The 13,140-nt window shown below is 51.7% G+C and overlaps 1 protein-coding gene across 1 annotated transcript; it reads right to left on the bottom strand.

Moving 5' to 3' along the window:
- Positions 1 to 9: 9 nt before the first annotated feature.
- On the bottom strand, positions 10 to 12,923 carry ATP13A1 (ATPase 13A1; the record flags this gene model as incomplete). The annotated part of the gene is given in 30 exon segments (XM_054294712.1): positions 10 to 595; positions 1,006 to 1,149; positions 1,744 to 1,855; positions 2,211 to 2,353; positions 2,507 to 2,703; positions 2,979 to 3,093; positions 3,595 to 3,767; positions 4,065 to 4,161; positions 4,444 to 4,643; positions 5,062 to 5,170; positions 5,575 to 5,700; positions 6,032 to 6,142; positions 6,575 to 6,747; positions 7,328 to 7,485; positions 8,313 to 8,433; positions 8,722 to 8,820; positions 8,823 to 8,858; positions 9,076 to 9,202; positions 9,424 to 9,479; positions 10,014 to 10,073; positions 10,076 to 10,129; positions 10,231 to 10,243; positions 10,380 to 10,470; positions 11,042 to 11,127; positions 11,595 to 11,625; positions 11,627 to 11,748; positions 12,195 to 12,267; positions 12,698 to 12,739; positions 12,741 to 12,821; positions 12,823 to 12,923. Coding segments are annotated over 30 exon segments (3,162 nt in total), but the record flags the coding sequence as incomplete, so codon positions are not given.
- Between the last annotated feature and the right edge of the window lie 217 nt (positions 12,924 to 13,140).

A 13,140-nucleotide genomic window follows, 5' to 3' on the forward strand; every position in this document is an offset into this window, starting at 1 on the left:
AAAAATGGGAATGGGATTGGGAACTGGGAATGGGAACTGGGAACAGGACTGGGAAAAGGTGTGGGACACCTCCTTGCCTTCTATTGGCCTTGCTATCTGTCACTCAGGGCTCTCAGTAAATTCCCAATTTCTGTATTTCATTCCCGGTATTTGGGAATTTTGGTCCACAGCCCCTAAATCCACAATATATTTACTTCCCACCATTCCCATTTTTTTTCCCAGCAAAGACAATTCCAAACTCTTTCCAAAAAAAAAAAAAAAAAAGTCTTGATCAGGATTTTTTTTTCCATTGCCAAATTCCAAAAAAATTCTTGGGAAATTTTGGAAAATCCTGGGAAATTCCAAGAAATTCGGGGGAATTCAGGGAACTCTTGAAAGCTGCCGAGACGTCCTGGGAAACGTTAAAAATTTGGGATCCGCCTTCTCCGAGGGGTGGGAATTCCATGATTTCGGGGTTTTCGGGGTCTCTGGGAATCCGGGGGGCTCAGGAAGGCACTCGGAGGCGGGAGCTGCCCAGCAGGAGCTGCAGGAGCCGATCCACGGAAAAGGCCAGCAGGAAATCGGCCGCCAGCACTGCCAGGATCAGCAGCCGGAACTGGGAACGAGGGAATTCCGGAATGTTCCAGGCTGGGGGAACCAACCCCAGATCCCATCCCACCTCCACCCCCACATCCCAATCCCTGGAATTCCAGAATTCTCCATGGGAATAGGGCCACGGATCCCCCCCCAAATCTCTGGGAATTCCGGAATGTTCCCAGTGGGAATGGGCTCCCCAAATCCCATCCCGACCCACAAGCAGGGGCAGTTCCCATATCCCCATGAATGTCGGCAATTTCCCCCCTGGAATGTTGGGAATTTCCCCCCAGAATTGGGGTCTCAGCAGGGCGGGAATCTCTGAGCCCTCTCCCTGTAAGAATCCCCACCCCGGAGCCCTTAATTCCCCCTGGGAATCCCCCCGGGAATCCCCTCAGAATTTGGGAATTCCTCGGGAATTCCGTCCCTCACCTCCACGGGGATCTCGACGAGGCCGAAGCCGAGGTTGAGCTCGGGGCAGGCTCCGCTGAGCAGCCCCAGCACGGCTGAGGCCGAGAGCAGCAGCGCCCAGAGCAGCGCCCGGTTCTGCAGCAGGCTCTCCATGAAGGGCTGGCCCTGGGGACAGCAACCGGGATGGACTGGGGGCACTGGGATACACTGGGATGGACTGGGGGGGCACTGGGGTACACTGGAGGGCACTGAGATGGACTGGGGGGCACTGGGATACACTAGGAGGGCACTGGTTTGTACTGGGATACACTGGGAGGGCACTGGTTTGTACTGGGAGGGCACTGGTTTGTACTGGGAGGGCACTGGGAGCCGATTCCGAGAGGCTTTGGGGCCATAAAATGGGGTTTGATGGCACTGGGGAACGGAAATTGGGAAAAATGTGGAGAAAAATGGAGAAAAGCAGGGAAAAGTGTGGGAAGGGGAACATTCCGGGTTTCCCGCCTTGGGGAAAGCAGGGGAAGTGGGGAAAATGGGAATATTCTGGGTTTCCCACCTTGGGGAAAGCAGGGGAAGTGGGGAAAATGGGAATATTCTGGGTTTCCCACCTTGGGGAAAGCAGGGGAAGTGGGGAAAATGGGAATATTCTGGGTCTCCCACCTTGGGAAAAGCAGGAGAAGTGGGGAAAATGGGAATATTCTGGGTTTCCCACCTTGTGGAAGGCAAGGGAAGTGGGAAAAGGGAACATTCCGGGTTTCCCACCTTGTAGTTGATGGCGAAGGTGGCCGTCTGCATGGCCATGGCCAGCAGGTACACAGTGCTGTTCACCAGTGAGGGCTCGAACTCCTGGCTCAGATCCACAAACTCCTCCTCCCTGCCACGGGAAACCGGGATCAGCCCTGGGATCAGCCCTGGGACCCACCCAGGATCCATTCCCCAAAAAATCCCCATTGTTAAAGGGGGAGGAATGGGTCTAAAATGGGTTGGGAGTGGGAAAATGGGAATTTTTTGGGGGGTTTTTTATCCATGGGAATGGAAAAAATCCTGGGGGATTTGGCGTTTTTTATCCATCAGAATTCCTTGGGATGGAATTCCCACAGGAAATGCTGACTGGAGTAATTTTCATGGGATCAGGGGATTCTGGGGTAGCAGGAACTGGGGGGGAAACCCTGGAAATTTTTTGTTCAATCCTGGAATTCTTTGGGAATTTTCCGGGATCAGGGCCTCACCTGGGCTCGCTGCGGGCCTGAGCTTCCCGGTAGAGGAACACGAGGCTCAGGAAATGCACCAGGAACTGCAGCAGCACCGTCAGCACCGTGTACAGGTTGAAAATGTTGGGAAGGGGCCTCTCCTTGGAAAGAGTCTTCAGGGGCTAGAAAAAACAGGAATAAAATCCCAAATGTTTTTTTTTTTGGGGGGAGGGGGGGGGATTTCTTAATTTTTTTTTTTTTTTTTTTTTTTTTTTTTTTTTAGGGACTTTCTTGTATTTCTCCCTAGCCCACCCCCTCTCCCAGGGAATTCCCACCTTGGAGCGGGAGATGAAGAGGAAGCAGCCGGCCAGCAGCAGCCCCTGCAGCGTGGCCTGCAGGTCACTGAACTTGACGCCCTGCAGGAAGAGCACGCTCTGGCTGTAGGCCAGCACCAGCGCGTTCAGAGCCAGGATCTTGAACATCTGCAGCGTGGTCACCAGTGTGCAGCGGCCCTGCTTGATCACGTGGCAGACTGGCAAGAGGAAAAAAAGGGAATTGCGGGAGTCAGGAACCGGGAATGCCAGGGGGGAAAAGGGTGAGGGAAAAAAGGCCAGGAATAGGGGATTTGGGGATGGGATGGGATGGGCTCAGGACAAAACCAAGGTTAACCCTCAGCCGCAAACCCTGAGTCCAAGAGCGCCACATTTTGGGAATTCGGAGCTCAGGGCTGTTCAGATTTGGGGTTTTTCCCCCCATTCCCATCCCATTCCCAGAGGTTTTCCCGCTGTTCCTGGGCTGGGCACTCACTGCACTGAATGGAGGAGAGTTTCGAGGTGAAGGGGGCGGCGATGCTGGCGTCCCCCAGCTTCACCACGGGGGCCCTCTCCTCTTCCAGGTCCCTCAGCACCTGGCTCAGCCGCTCCTGCGGGATTGGAAATTCCCAAAAAACCCAAAATCACGCAGGAGGGCCAGAAAACAAGCTCCAAATCCACACAAATCCAGAGGAAAAAGAGCAAGTTTGGGATCTGGGGTGATGGGGTTGGAGGCGCCTTTCCAACTCCAGAATTCCAGGATTTACTCCCTGTTTACCCCAGATCTCAGGTCCCTTCCAGCCCCCAGAATTCCAGGGTTTATTCCCTGGTTTTATGTCACTTCCCACCTCCAGAATTCCTAGATTTATTCCACGTTATCCTTTTTCCCATCAGAATTCCCTCTCTTTTCCCACGGGATCCCCCTGGAATTTTGGGAAGCTCCCTGCCCACAAATTAGGACAGGATTGGGATCGGAACCATCCCCACCCAAACCATCCCAGCATTCCCATTCCCTAAATCCCTCCGCTCCCAGGGCTGAAAATTCCCGGCTAAATCCCAATTCCCGACTCAATGCCAGGGCTAAAACTCCCGGGATAAATGGGAATTCCCACCCTGTGCACGGCCATCTGCTCCTCCCGCTGGGCCAGAAGCCGCTGCTTGGCTCCTCGGGACGAGGGTTTGACATTCCCGGCGGGAATTCCGGCCCTGCTGTCCCCGACGCCGTCCCGGGGCCGCCGCTTCCGCTCGGGAACGCGCTCCGGAGCGTTGGCCAGCAGGGCCACGCCTGGGCAGGGGAAACAGGGAGAGATCAGGGGAAAACTGGGGGGAAAATGGGGAAAAACCAGGGAAAACCCACAGGGAAGAACAAGGGAAAAAATGAGGAAAAACCAGGGAAAACCCACAGGAAAGAACAAGGGAAAAATGGGAAAGGCACAGAGAAAAACAAGGGAAACGCCCCCAGGAAAACCTGGAATTCCCTCTTTTTTCCCTTTCCTGGCTCCAAGAGCTGGGAAACAGTGGGAGCGGCATGGCTGGGGTGGGGATTTGGGGCAATTCTGGGGAATTCTGGGAATGCGCTCACCCACGTCGGCATGTTTGAGTGCTCCCACGTCGTTGGTGCCGTCCCCACACATCAGGGTGCAGTAACCAAGGCTCTTCAGCGCCGTGATCACGAATTCCTGCCCGGAAAAACAGCGGGAAAAGCTCTCAAAATCCCAGAATTCCCAGCTCGGAGTGGGGTGGGATTGGCGGGAAGGCTCAGAATTCTGAGAATTCACGGCTGGAAGAGGCTCAGGATTCTTTAGGATCATACCAGGGACATCCCCCCATTCCCAAACCCACAAAATCCCAGGAATTCAGAGCTGGAACGAGCTCCAGGCTCTCTGGGCTCACCCTGGGGCCATCCCCCCATTCCTGAAGATCCCAAATCCCAGGAATTCCCATTCCCAAAGCCCCCTCACCTTCTGCTTGGGCGCCACCCTGGCGAAGACGCGGATGTGGGGGATGAGGCGCAGGAGCCGCTCCCGGTCCCGCAGCCGCAGCTGCTCCAGCCCCTCCCCAGTCAGGCACAGCTCAAAGGGCCCCGTCAGATCCCGCAGGGAATCCGGGAACGCCGGGAGAGCCACGGAGCCGTCCCGGGAGCGCCACTGCCAGGGCAGCCCTGCGGGAACGGGAACAGGGGGGATTCCAGAGGGGATTCCAACCCTGATCCCCATCTCCATTCCAGCTCCCCAGACCCCTCAAATCCCAGAATCACAGAAATCCCCTGGCACTCCCATTCCCATTTCAGATCCCACTCCCACTCCCCTTCCAGATCCCATTCCCACTCCCATTCCTGATCCTATTCCCATTCCCATTTCAGATTCCATTCCCACTGCCATTCCAGATCCCAATCCCATTCCTGCTCCCATTCCCATTCCTGATCCCATTCCCACTCCTGATCACATTCCCATTCCCACTCTCATTCCAAATCCCATTCCTGATCCCATTCCCGACCCCATCCCGTCTCCCCAGACCCCTCAAATCCCCAAGCCCCCCGCCATTCCCAGTATTATTCCCGTTTTATTCCCGGCGGGTACCGGGCTGCTCCGGGGGCTGCAGGATCAGGATCCTCTCCTTCTGCAGGAAGTGCAGCTCCCGCGCCACGTGGCAGGCGGTCAGCGGGCTGTCCCCCGTGATCATCACCACCTGCAATTCCCAGAATTCCCAGGGGAATTCTCACCTGGATTCAGGGCTGGGAGCCCCCTCTGGAGGGGCACACCCTGCAGTGTTCCCAAAACCTGTGGTTTTCCTGTTTTCCACTTGAGATTTTCCCCATTCCCCTCTTGGAATTTTCCCATTTTCAATCTGGAATTTTCCCAGCCCTCAGCCTTGGATTTTCCCCATTTTCCACTTGAAATTTTTCCAGTTCTCAGACTGTAATTTCCCAGTTTCCTGTCTGGAATTTTCCTTCCTTGTTTTCCACTTGGAATTTTCCCACTTTTCACCCTGGAAATTCCCAATTTTCCCCTCCCTCCAGCCCCTCCCACCCCTCTGGCAATTCCTCCATTTCCCACCCTCCCCAAAATCCGGGAATTCCCGTCCATCCTCACGTGGTGGGAAGCGCTCTGGATCTCCCGGATCACGGCCTTGGAGTCGGCTTTGAGAGGGGAGGAGACCAGGATGAATCCCACAAATCTCAGGTCACATTCCAGGGATTCCCTCTTCATCTCCCGCACCTTTTGCATGGCAAAATCCTGGATTTAGCATTCCCAAACCCCTTCAAAAGCCAAATTCCTCCTCCCACCGGTGATTCCTGGCATTTGGAGCATCCCCTGGAATGAGTGTGGTGCTCCTAAAAGCCTGGAGTGATCCCAAATTCCCCAAAGAAAAAGGGTTTTCCTTGAAAAAAATTCCTTTGGGATGCTCTGAAGGGACTCAGGAATGGGAATTTCACACGAAAAAGTCCCCGAAAGCCCCAAATTCCACACCAAAACCACCTCTCCTTTTCCCAGTCTCTCTCCCAGCATTTCCAGGCCTGGATTTTCAGGGTTTTCCCCATTCCTTCACCTGCTGGTGGCTCAGGGCTCCCAGCTCTTTGTAGCCCAGGGCCAGGACCCGTGCGCCCTCGTGCGAGAATTCCTGATGGATCTCGTGGTAGTTGCTGGGACACTGGGATAGCTGAGGAAAAGAAACCCGGAAAATATTCCATAAGTGAGGAATCCGAGGGAATTCCGGAGGGTTTTGGTGCAAAAATTGGGGAAAATGAGGAGATTTGAGGGGAAAGGGAGGGATTTGGGAGAATCCGTGTGGAATTTGAGAGAATTCAGGATAATTCAGGGCAATTCCACTAGAATTTACAGTCCTCCCCCTTCCATCTCCCAACATTCCCAGATTCCCTGTTTTATTTTGGAGTTCTCCCCTCATCACAGGGCCTGGGCACAGCCGTTTGGAGCTCTGGCATTCCCAAATCCCCGTTTTTCCCTGGAATTTGCCCTTCCTGCATGCTCTGGGCCCATTTCCCTCAGCACAGGGCGGCTGTTCGGGGCTCCCAGCATTCCCAAATCCTGTTTTTCCCGTTTTCCCTGTTTTTCCCCCATTTTTCTGCCTCACCATGGCGTGCAGGGTCTCGGGAGCGCCCTTGACGGCCGCCAGGTATCGGATTTCTCCGGAGGCGTTTTCCAGGGACGCCAGCACCGCCATCCTCTTCAGGGCACTGGAGAAATGAAAGCGCTGGTGAATTCTCATTCCCGGAGTTTTTAGACTCCTCGGGAAAACTTTCTCATCTGGAAACAAAGGAAATCAGGAAATCCTGAAAGGGGGTGCTGGGAGGGAAAGGGGGAATTGGGAATGGGGTGGAGGGGAAAAGAGGAAATTTGGGGTGGTTTGAGGAGGATCCGGGTGGAATTCTGAGAAGTTCGGGGGGAACGCGGTGGGAATCTGATGCAATTCTGGGTAATTTAGGTGGATTTCAGGCGGATTTTGGTGAAGATTTTGTGGGTTTCTTTTTGTGAGGATTTTGGGAGATCTTTGTGGAAGGGATTTGTGGGATCCTTGCGAGGATTTTGCAAAGATTTTGTGGGGTTTTGTTTGTGGGGATTTGGACAGATTCTTGTAGAATTTGTGGGATTTTCTGCGGGGATTCTGTGGAGTTTTTGTGGGGATTTTAAGAGATTCTTGTGGGAATTTTGTGGTTTTTCTGTGGGAGATTTTTTGCAGAGATTTTGTGAAATTTTTAAGATTTTGTGAGACTCTTTGGGGGGAATTTTTTGCAGCAACCCGCAACCATTTTCCCTGAGCTTTTTTGAGCTTTTCCCACCCGAAATGCCTCAGAATTCCACAGAGAACTGTGGATTTGGGATTTACCTCTGGTCAGGGTCCAGTCCACGGCCGTCAGCATGGCTTTCTCCAGAGGGTCCCCCACGATGCTCCCGTCCTCCAGCTGCACCAGGGAGTGGCAGCAGGCGATGGCCCGGTGAGTCTCCAGGGGGATTTCTGACACTGGCAGCACCTCCTTGCCTTCCCTGAGGGAAAATTTGGGATTTTGGGACCGTCCCCCAGGGGTTTATGTCGAGGAGATTGGTGGGGAATTGAGTCAGACGGAAAAGAAAGGGAAAAATTGGGTGAAACGCTCAAAATCCCGTAAAAAAGCTCCACAAAATGTGCTGTGAAATCCCATAAAATCCCACAAAAAACCCCACAAAAAGCAAAAAAAAATTCCCCCTAAAAGACACACGTAATTCCCCAAGATGGTCCCACAAAATCCCACAAAAATCCACAAAACCCTCACCAAAAAATCCCACAAAATACCCACAAAAAAATCTCAAAAATCCCAAAAAATCTTGCACAAAATGCTCACAAAATAACCCCCAAAAAGGTGATAAAAATCACACTAAACCCTCACACAATCCTCAAGAAGTTCCAACAAAAAATGCCACCAAAAATCCTTGTGAAAGCCCAAAAAGCCTTTACAAAAAATCCCAGGATCTGACAGATCCTGTGGGATTTTTTGTGGGAATTTTGAGAGATTTCTTGTGAGCTTTTGTGGGAATTTTGTGGGGCTTTTTTGTTGGGATTTTGTTGGATTTTTTGGGAGGTTTTTGTGGGATTTTTTGGGAAGATTTTGTGGGACTTTATGAGAATTTCATGGGCTTTTTTAAAATCTTTTTGGAAGATCTTTTAGACTCATTTGGTGGAATTCCTTTTTTTATTTCTCTCTAAGATTTCGCGAAGACCTCGTGGGATTTTTGGGGGGATTTTTTTGGGAATTTTGAATTTCCAGCCCCTTCCCCACCCCTCCCTTGCCCTCCCACAGAGAATTCCCAGGGAGAATTTGGCGCTCAGGACCCACCTGAGCCCGGCCACCCCTCGCACCACCAGGTGGTCGCTGGTCAGGGTCCCAGTTTTGTCGAAGCAGCAAACCTGGACCTTCCCTGCGAAAGGGATCCGGAACGGCTCCGTGCAGTACACGTCTGGAGAGGGGAAAAATGGGAATGTTGGGAGAAAATGTGAATGTTGGATGAAAAACGTGGATTCTGGGGGCAAAAATGGGAATGCTGGGGGGAAATCAGGGATTCTGGGGGAAATGGGTGGATCCTGGGGGGAAGTGCTTTTAAAAGTCCCCAAAATTAAAAAAAAGTCCCAAAACTTCCCATGGCAATCTGCTCCCTCCACCCCTCCTGCCAGCCAGCTCCATCCCTGCTCCCTTCCTGGCATTCCCAGCATTCCCAGTTTTCCCAAATCCCCCCGGGAGGGCTCACAGAGCTTGGCCAGGGCGATGAGGGAGGTGTTTGACGGCCAGGGAGAGCTCGATGGCAGCTCGGGGGGCACCACGGACGTCAGGATCAGGGCACACTCCAGAAGAGCCGGTACTGGTTCCGCCGGGGGTCCTTGGTGCCTGGGGAACCACGGGAAACCGGGATCACAATGGCAAAAACAGGATTGAAATGGGGAAAAATGGGATCAGAAAGGGAGAAAATGGGATCAGAAAGGGAGAAAACAGGATGAAAATGGGATTAGGGGAAAAAACTGAATTAAAATGGAGTCCGTATCAGGGAACATCACTCGGGATCCCTCCCCCAAACCCCGGATTCCCGGAATTCCGGGATTCCCACCCTGGATCCAGACGTAGGCGGCAGCGGCGATGGCGAAGACGAGGAGGAAGAGGATGAAGATGAAAGTCTCCAGGTTATTGGCCGTGACCCTCTTCACCCCAAACAGGATCGTCCGGAGCAGCTTTCCCTGCAAAACCAGCTTTGGTCAGAATCCCATGCAAATTCCTTTAAAATTCTGTGGGGTTTCCTTCCATAGGAGCATGGAATGGGAACTCCGACTCTGGGAAAAACCTGGAATTCTTTGGAGCTTGGGAATTCCTCCCATTCCCGACCTTCTCATTTTCCAAACCTTAATTCCTCCCTCCTCCCCAAGCCCATTCCCTGGAATTCCCAGAAATTCTTGCTCACCTGGGAGGTGTTGAAGCCAGTGCGGAGGGCGTAGGCCAGGCACCCGTTATCCACGGCTGGGGGAGGGAACAAATCCCAGGGAATTCCCAGGAAATCCCAAGGAATCCCCCAGGACACCCACTCACGACATTGCCACAAATTCCTGAGGAAACCCCCAAGGAATTCCTGGGAATTGTGGGGTGGGAATTCCAGGAATTTTAGGCAGGAATGTGGGAATTGCTCCTGAGGAGGATGATCCCTGTAGAATTCTGGGTGGGAACTGTGGGCTGGGAATTCCTAGACATTTTGGGCAGGAGTCAGGAATTGCTCCCTTGAAGGATGGTCCCTGTGGGACATTTCCAGGGTGGGAATCCTGGGGTGGGAATCCCGGGGTGGGAATTCCAGGATGAGAATTCCAGGGTGGAAATCCTGGGGTGGGAATTCTGGGCAGGAAGGTAGGAACTGCTCCCTGAGGAGAATGGTCCCTGTAGGAATTACGGGTGGGAATTCCCAGGAATTTGGGGCAGGAATGTGTGAATTGCTGCCTGAGGAGAATGGTCCCAGTGGGATATTTCTGGGGTGACAATCCCGGGGTGGGAATCCAGGCTCACGTTTGAGGCCGGCCGAGGTGCGCGGCGGCGGCAGGTGCTGGATGACGCGCGTGCCCCGAACAGGACGTGCAGCCGCCCGTCCGCGCCCACGTCCAGCACGCGCTCGGGGCTCAGCCCTCCACCGGCTCCGTGGGAACACCAACAGGGAATTCCGGGTGGGAATGGGGACAGGGACACCCAGAATTCCGGGTGGGAACAGAGCAGGGATCCAGGGAACTCTGGATGGGAACAGGGACATGGACACAAGGAATTCCAGCCAGGAATGGGGACACAGATACAGGGAATTCCAGCCAGGAACACGCCCAGTTCCCACTTTTCCCCCCATTTTTCCCATTTCTTTCCCACTTCTTTCCCTGTTTTCCCAACCTTCATCTGCGGCACGGACTCCCCGGTCAGCATGGCCTCGTCCACCACGCAGCGGCCCCGCAGCAGGAGGAGGTCACAGGCACCAAATTCTCCTGGGGGAGCGGCCTGAGGGCAGAAATTCCAGAAATTCCCAGAATTCCAAAGCCAAACTCATCAGTTTTTCCATTTTCCCACTCCAAACCCACGATTTTCCCATTTCCCCACCCACTTTTCCAGCCCCAGATCTGTAGAAAAAGGTTTGGAGAAGGGAAAACTTGGGGAAAAAAAGCCCGTGGAATTCCTGAAATTTTAGGAATTTGGAGAGCTAAAATGTTTGACGGCAGGATGGTCGAAAAGCAGGGAATCCAGAAAAAAGGGGAAAATCCCACAACTAAAACCTCAAGTTATCCCATTCCAACCCAGAATTCTGCAAATACAAAGAAAATTCCAAGGAGATTTTCCTGAAAATGAGAATCGAAATCCTCAAAATTCAATTTCATTCCAACAAAAATGAGGGAAGAATTTCCAATTCAAGGGACTTTTCCATGAAAATCACCATTTTAAGGGCGTGTCATAAAAAATCCCATTTTCCAAGATACTTTCTATAGAAGCTCCCATTTTAAAGATGCTCCCTCATGACAATTCCCATCGGGAATTCCCATTTTTGAGGTGTTTTTCCAGGGGAATTCCCGTTTTTACCAATGGAGACGATGTCCCCCGCAATGATCTCGTCGCTGGAAATCGGGCGCCACTTCCGGTTCCTGTACACCTGGAATTCCCAAAAAATACCAATTTTGGGATGGAATGTGTGGGAAATACACAGGAAAAGGGACACAACGTAGGAAAAAAATCCCCAAAATATCCTAAGGTCCCCCCAGTATTCCCATTTTTGGGCCAACATCAGCAGGAAAACAACAGAAAAATCATCAAAAATAAAAAAATCTCAATTTGGGACAAAAAAAAAATCTGTGGAAAAACCACAGGAAACAGGAAAATAACTGGGCCAAACACCCCTAAAAATCCCAAAAAACCCACAAATATCTCATTTCCTGGGATAGAATCCATGCAAAAACCACAGGAAAACGGAAAATAAAGGGCCTAAACCTCCTAAAAACCCCCATTTTGGGGCCGAACTCAGCAGCAAAACCACCACAAAAGGCACCAAGAAGCCGGACTGGGACCCTAGAGCCAGAATTCCGTGTTTTTACCTGGAGCCCCGGAATTCCGGGATTTTACCTGGATCATGTAGGGCTTGTTGCCCATCTGCGATCTCGGAGAGGTTGCGGAGCTGCTGCTGCACCAGGGAGGCCTCGAAGGCCACGAGCATGGACAGGGTGAAGATGCTGTAGTACCAGAACTCGTCCAGGCACCACAGCCCCACGCAGAACACCTGGAAAAATCCGCAGAAAAACCATCCTGGATCCCTGGGAACGCCGGGAATGGGGACAAGGGGAGCCCGAGGGGGAGCGGCGGAAACGGGGAAACTCCGGGAGAAAAGGAAAATCCCTCAAAAATCCACGTGGGACTGGGATTGTGCCAGGGCAGCCCAGAGTTCCTGCAATTCCAGCCCAGGATTCCAGGGAAAAAGGGATGACAGTTATCCAATCCAGCCCAGAATTCCTGCAATTCCAGCCCAGAATTCCTGAAATCCCAGGGGAAAAGGGACCAAAATTACTCCTGAAATTCCAGGGAGAAAGGGACCAAAACTGGCCCAATCCATTCCAGAATTCATTCCCTGGTTTTTACAGGAATGGGAATTTTCCCTGGGTTTATTCCCATTTTTAGCAGACTTGGGTGTTTTCCCATGTTTTTCCTGGGTTTTATTCCTGATTTTACCTGGAACACGAAGAAAGGAGCCGTGCTCTTTTCCTTGAACAGCTCCAGGAATTCTGGCACCACCATTTCTGCCCTGGAAGGAGGAAAATCCTTGGAAAATCCCAGTTTTCCACCTCAAAATATCCCCGTTCCTGATGATTTTAACAAAAAATTGGATTTTTGGGGCTCATTCCCGGAAAACCCTCAGTCCAAAATCCAAATTGAGGAGGAAAATCCCAGATTTTTGGATATTTTCCAGCCTATTTTGGAATATTTAGAGGCATTTTCCTGGAATATTTCACTATATTTTAGCGCATTTACCTGGAATATCTGGGAATAATTTTCCAGGATATTTTGGGATATTTCCCTGGAATATTCTCCCAGAATATTTTGGATATTTTCCTGGGATATTTCAGCTATTTTAAGAATAATTCACAACACATTTGGATTTTTTTTAGGATATTTATAGATTTTTCCCAGAATATTTTGGGCTCTTTTCCCAGGATTTCCCCAGGAAAACTCACTTGTTATTCCCGTATTTCCTCTCGGCCTCTCGGATTTCTGCTCTCCTGGAAGCCTCTGGAATTCTGGTAGAATCCCAAGGGATGTTCCACAGGGAATGCCACGGGCAGAATTGTTTTTTCCCGTGGATTTCATAGGAATATTGATCTTCTGGAATTCAAAGCTCAGCGCTTCCTGCCCATCCTCACCCTGGAAAAAAACAATGGGAAAAATTCCAGATTTCCCATTCTGGAAAAATTCCCAGCCCGGACGGGGAAAACCAATCCCATATTCCTAAGGGTCTCCTGGAGAAAAATCCCAACATTCTCCAGGGAAGTTTTGCCTGGAATTCCCAGATTTTCCTCATTTTCAGGGATAAATCCAAGGAATTCCCAGATTTTCCCATTCCCTTACGGATTATCATGACCATACTGGATATCCCCCAGGACAAATCCCACCGGAATTC

Source organism: Melozone crissalis, unplaced genomic scaffold, assembly GCF_028551555.1.
Source record: "Melozone crissalis strain CALT ecotype California unplaced genomic scaffold, PUWL_Pcris_2 ptg000317l_1, whole genome shotgun sequence".
Lineage (NCBI taxonomy): Eukaryota > Metazoa > Chordata > Aves > Passeriformes > Passerellidae > Melozone > Melozone crissalis.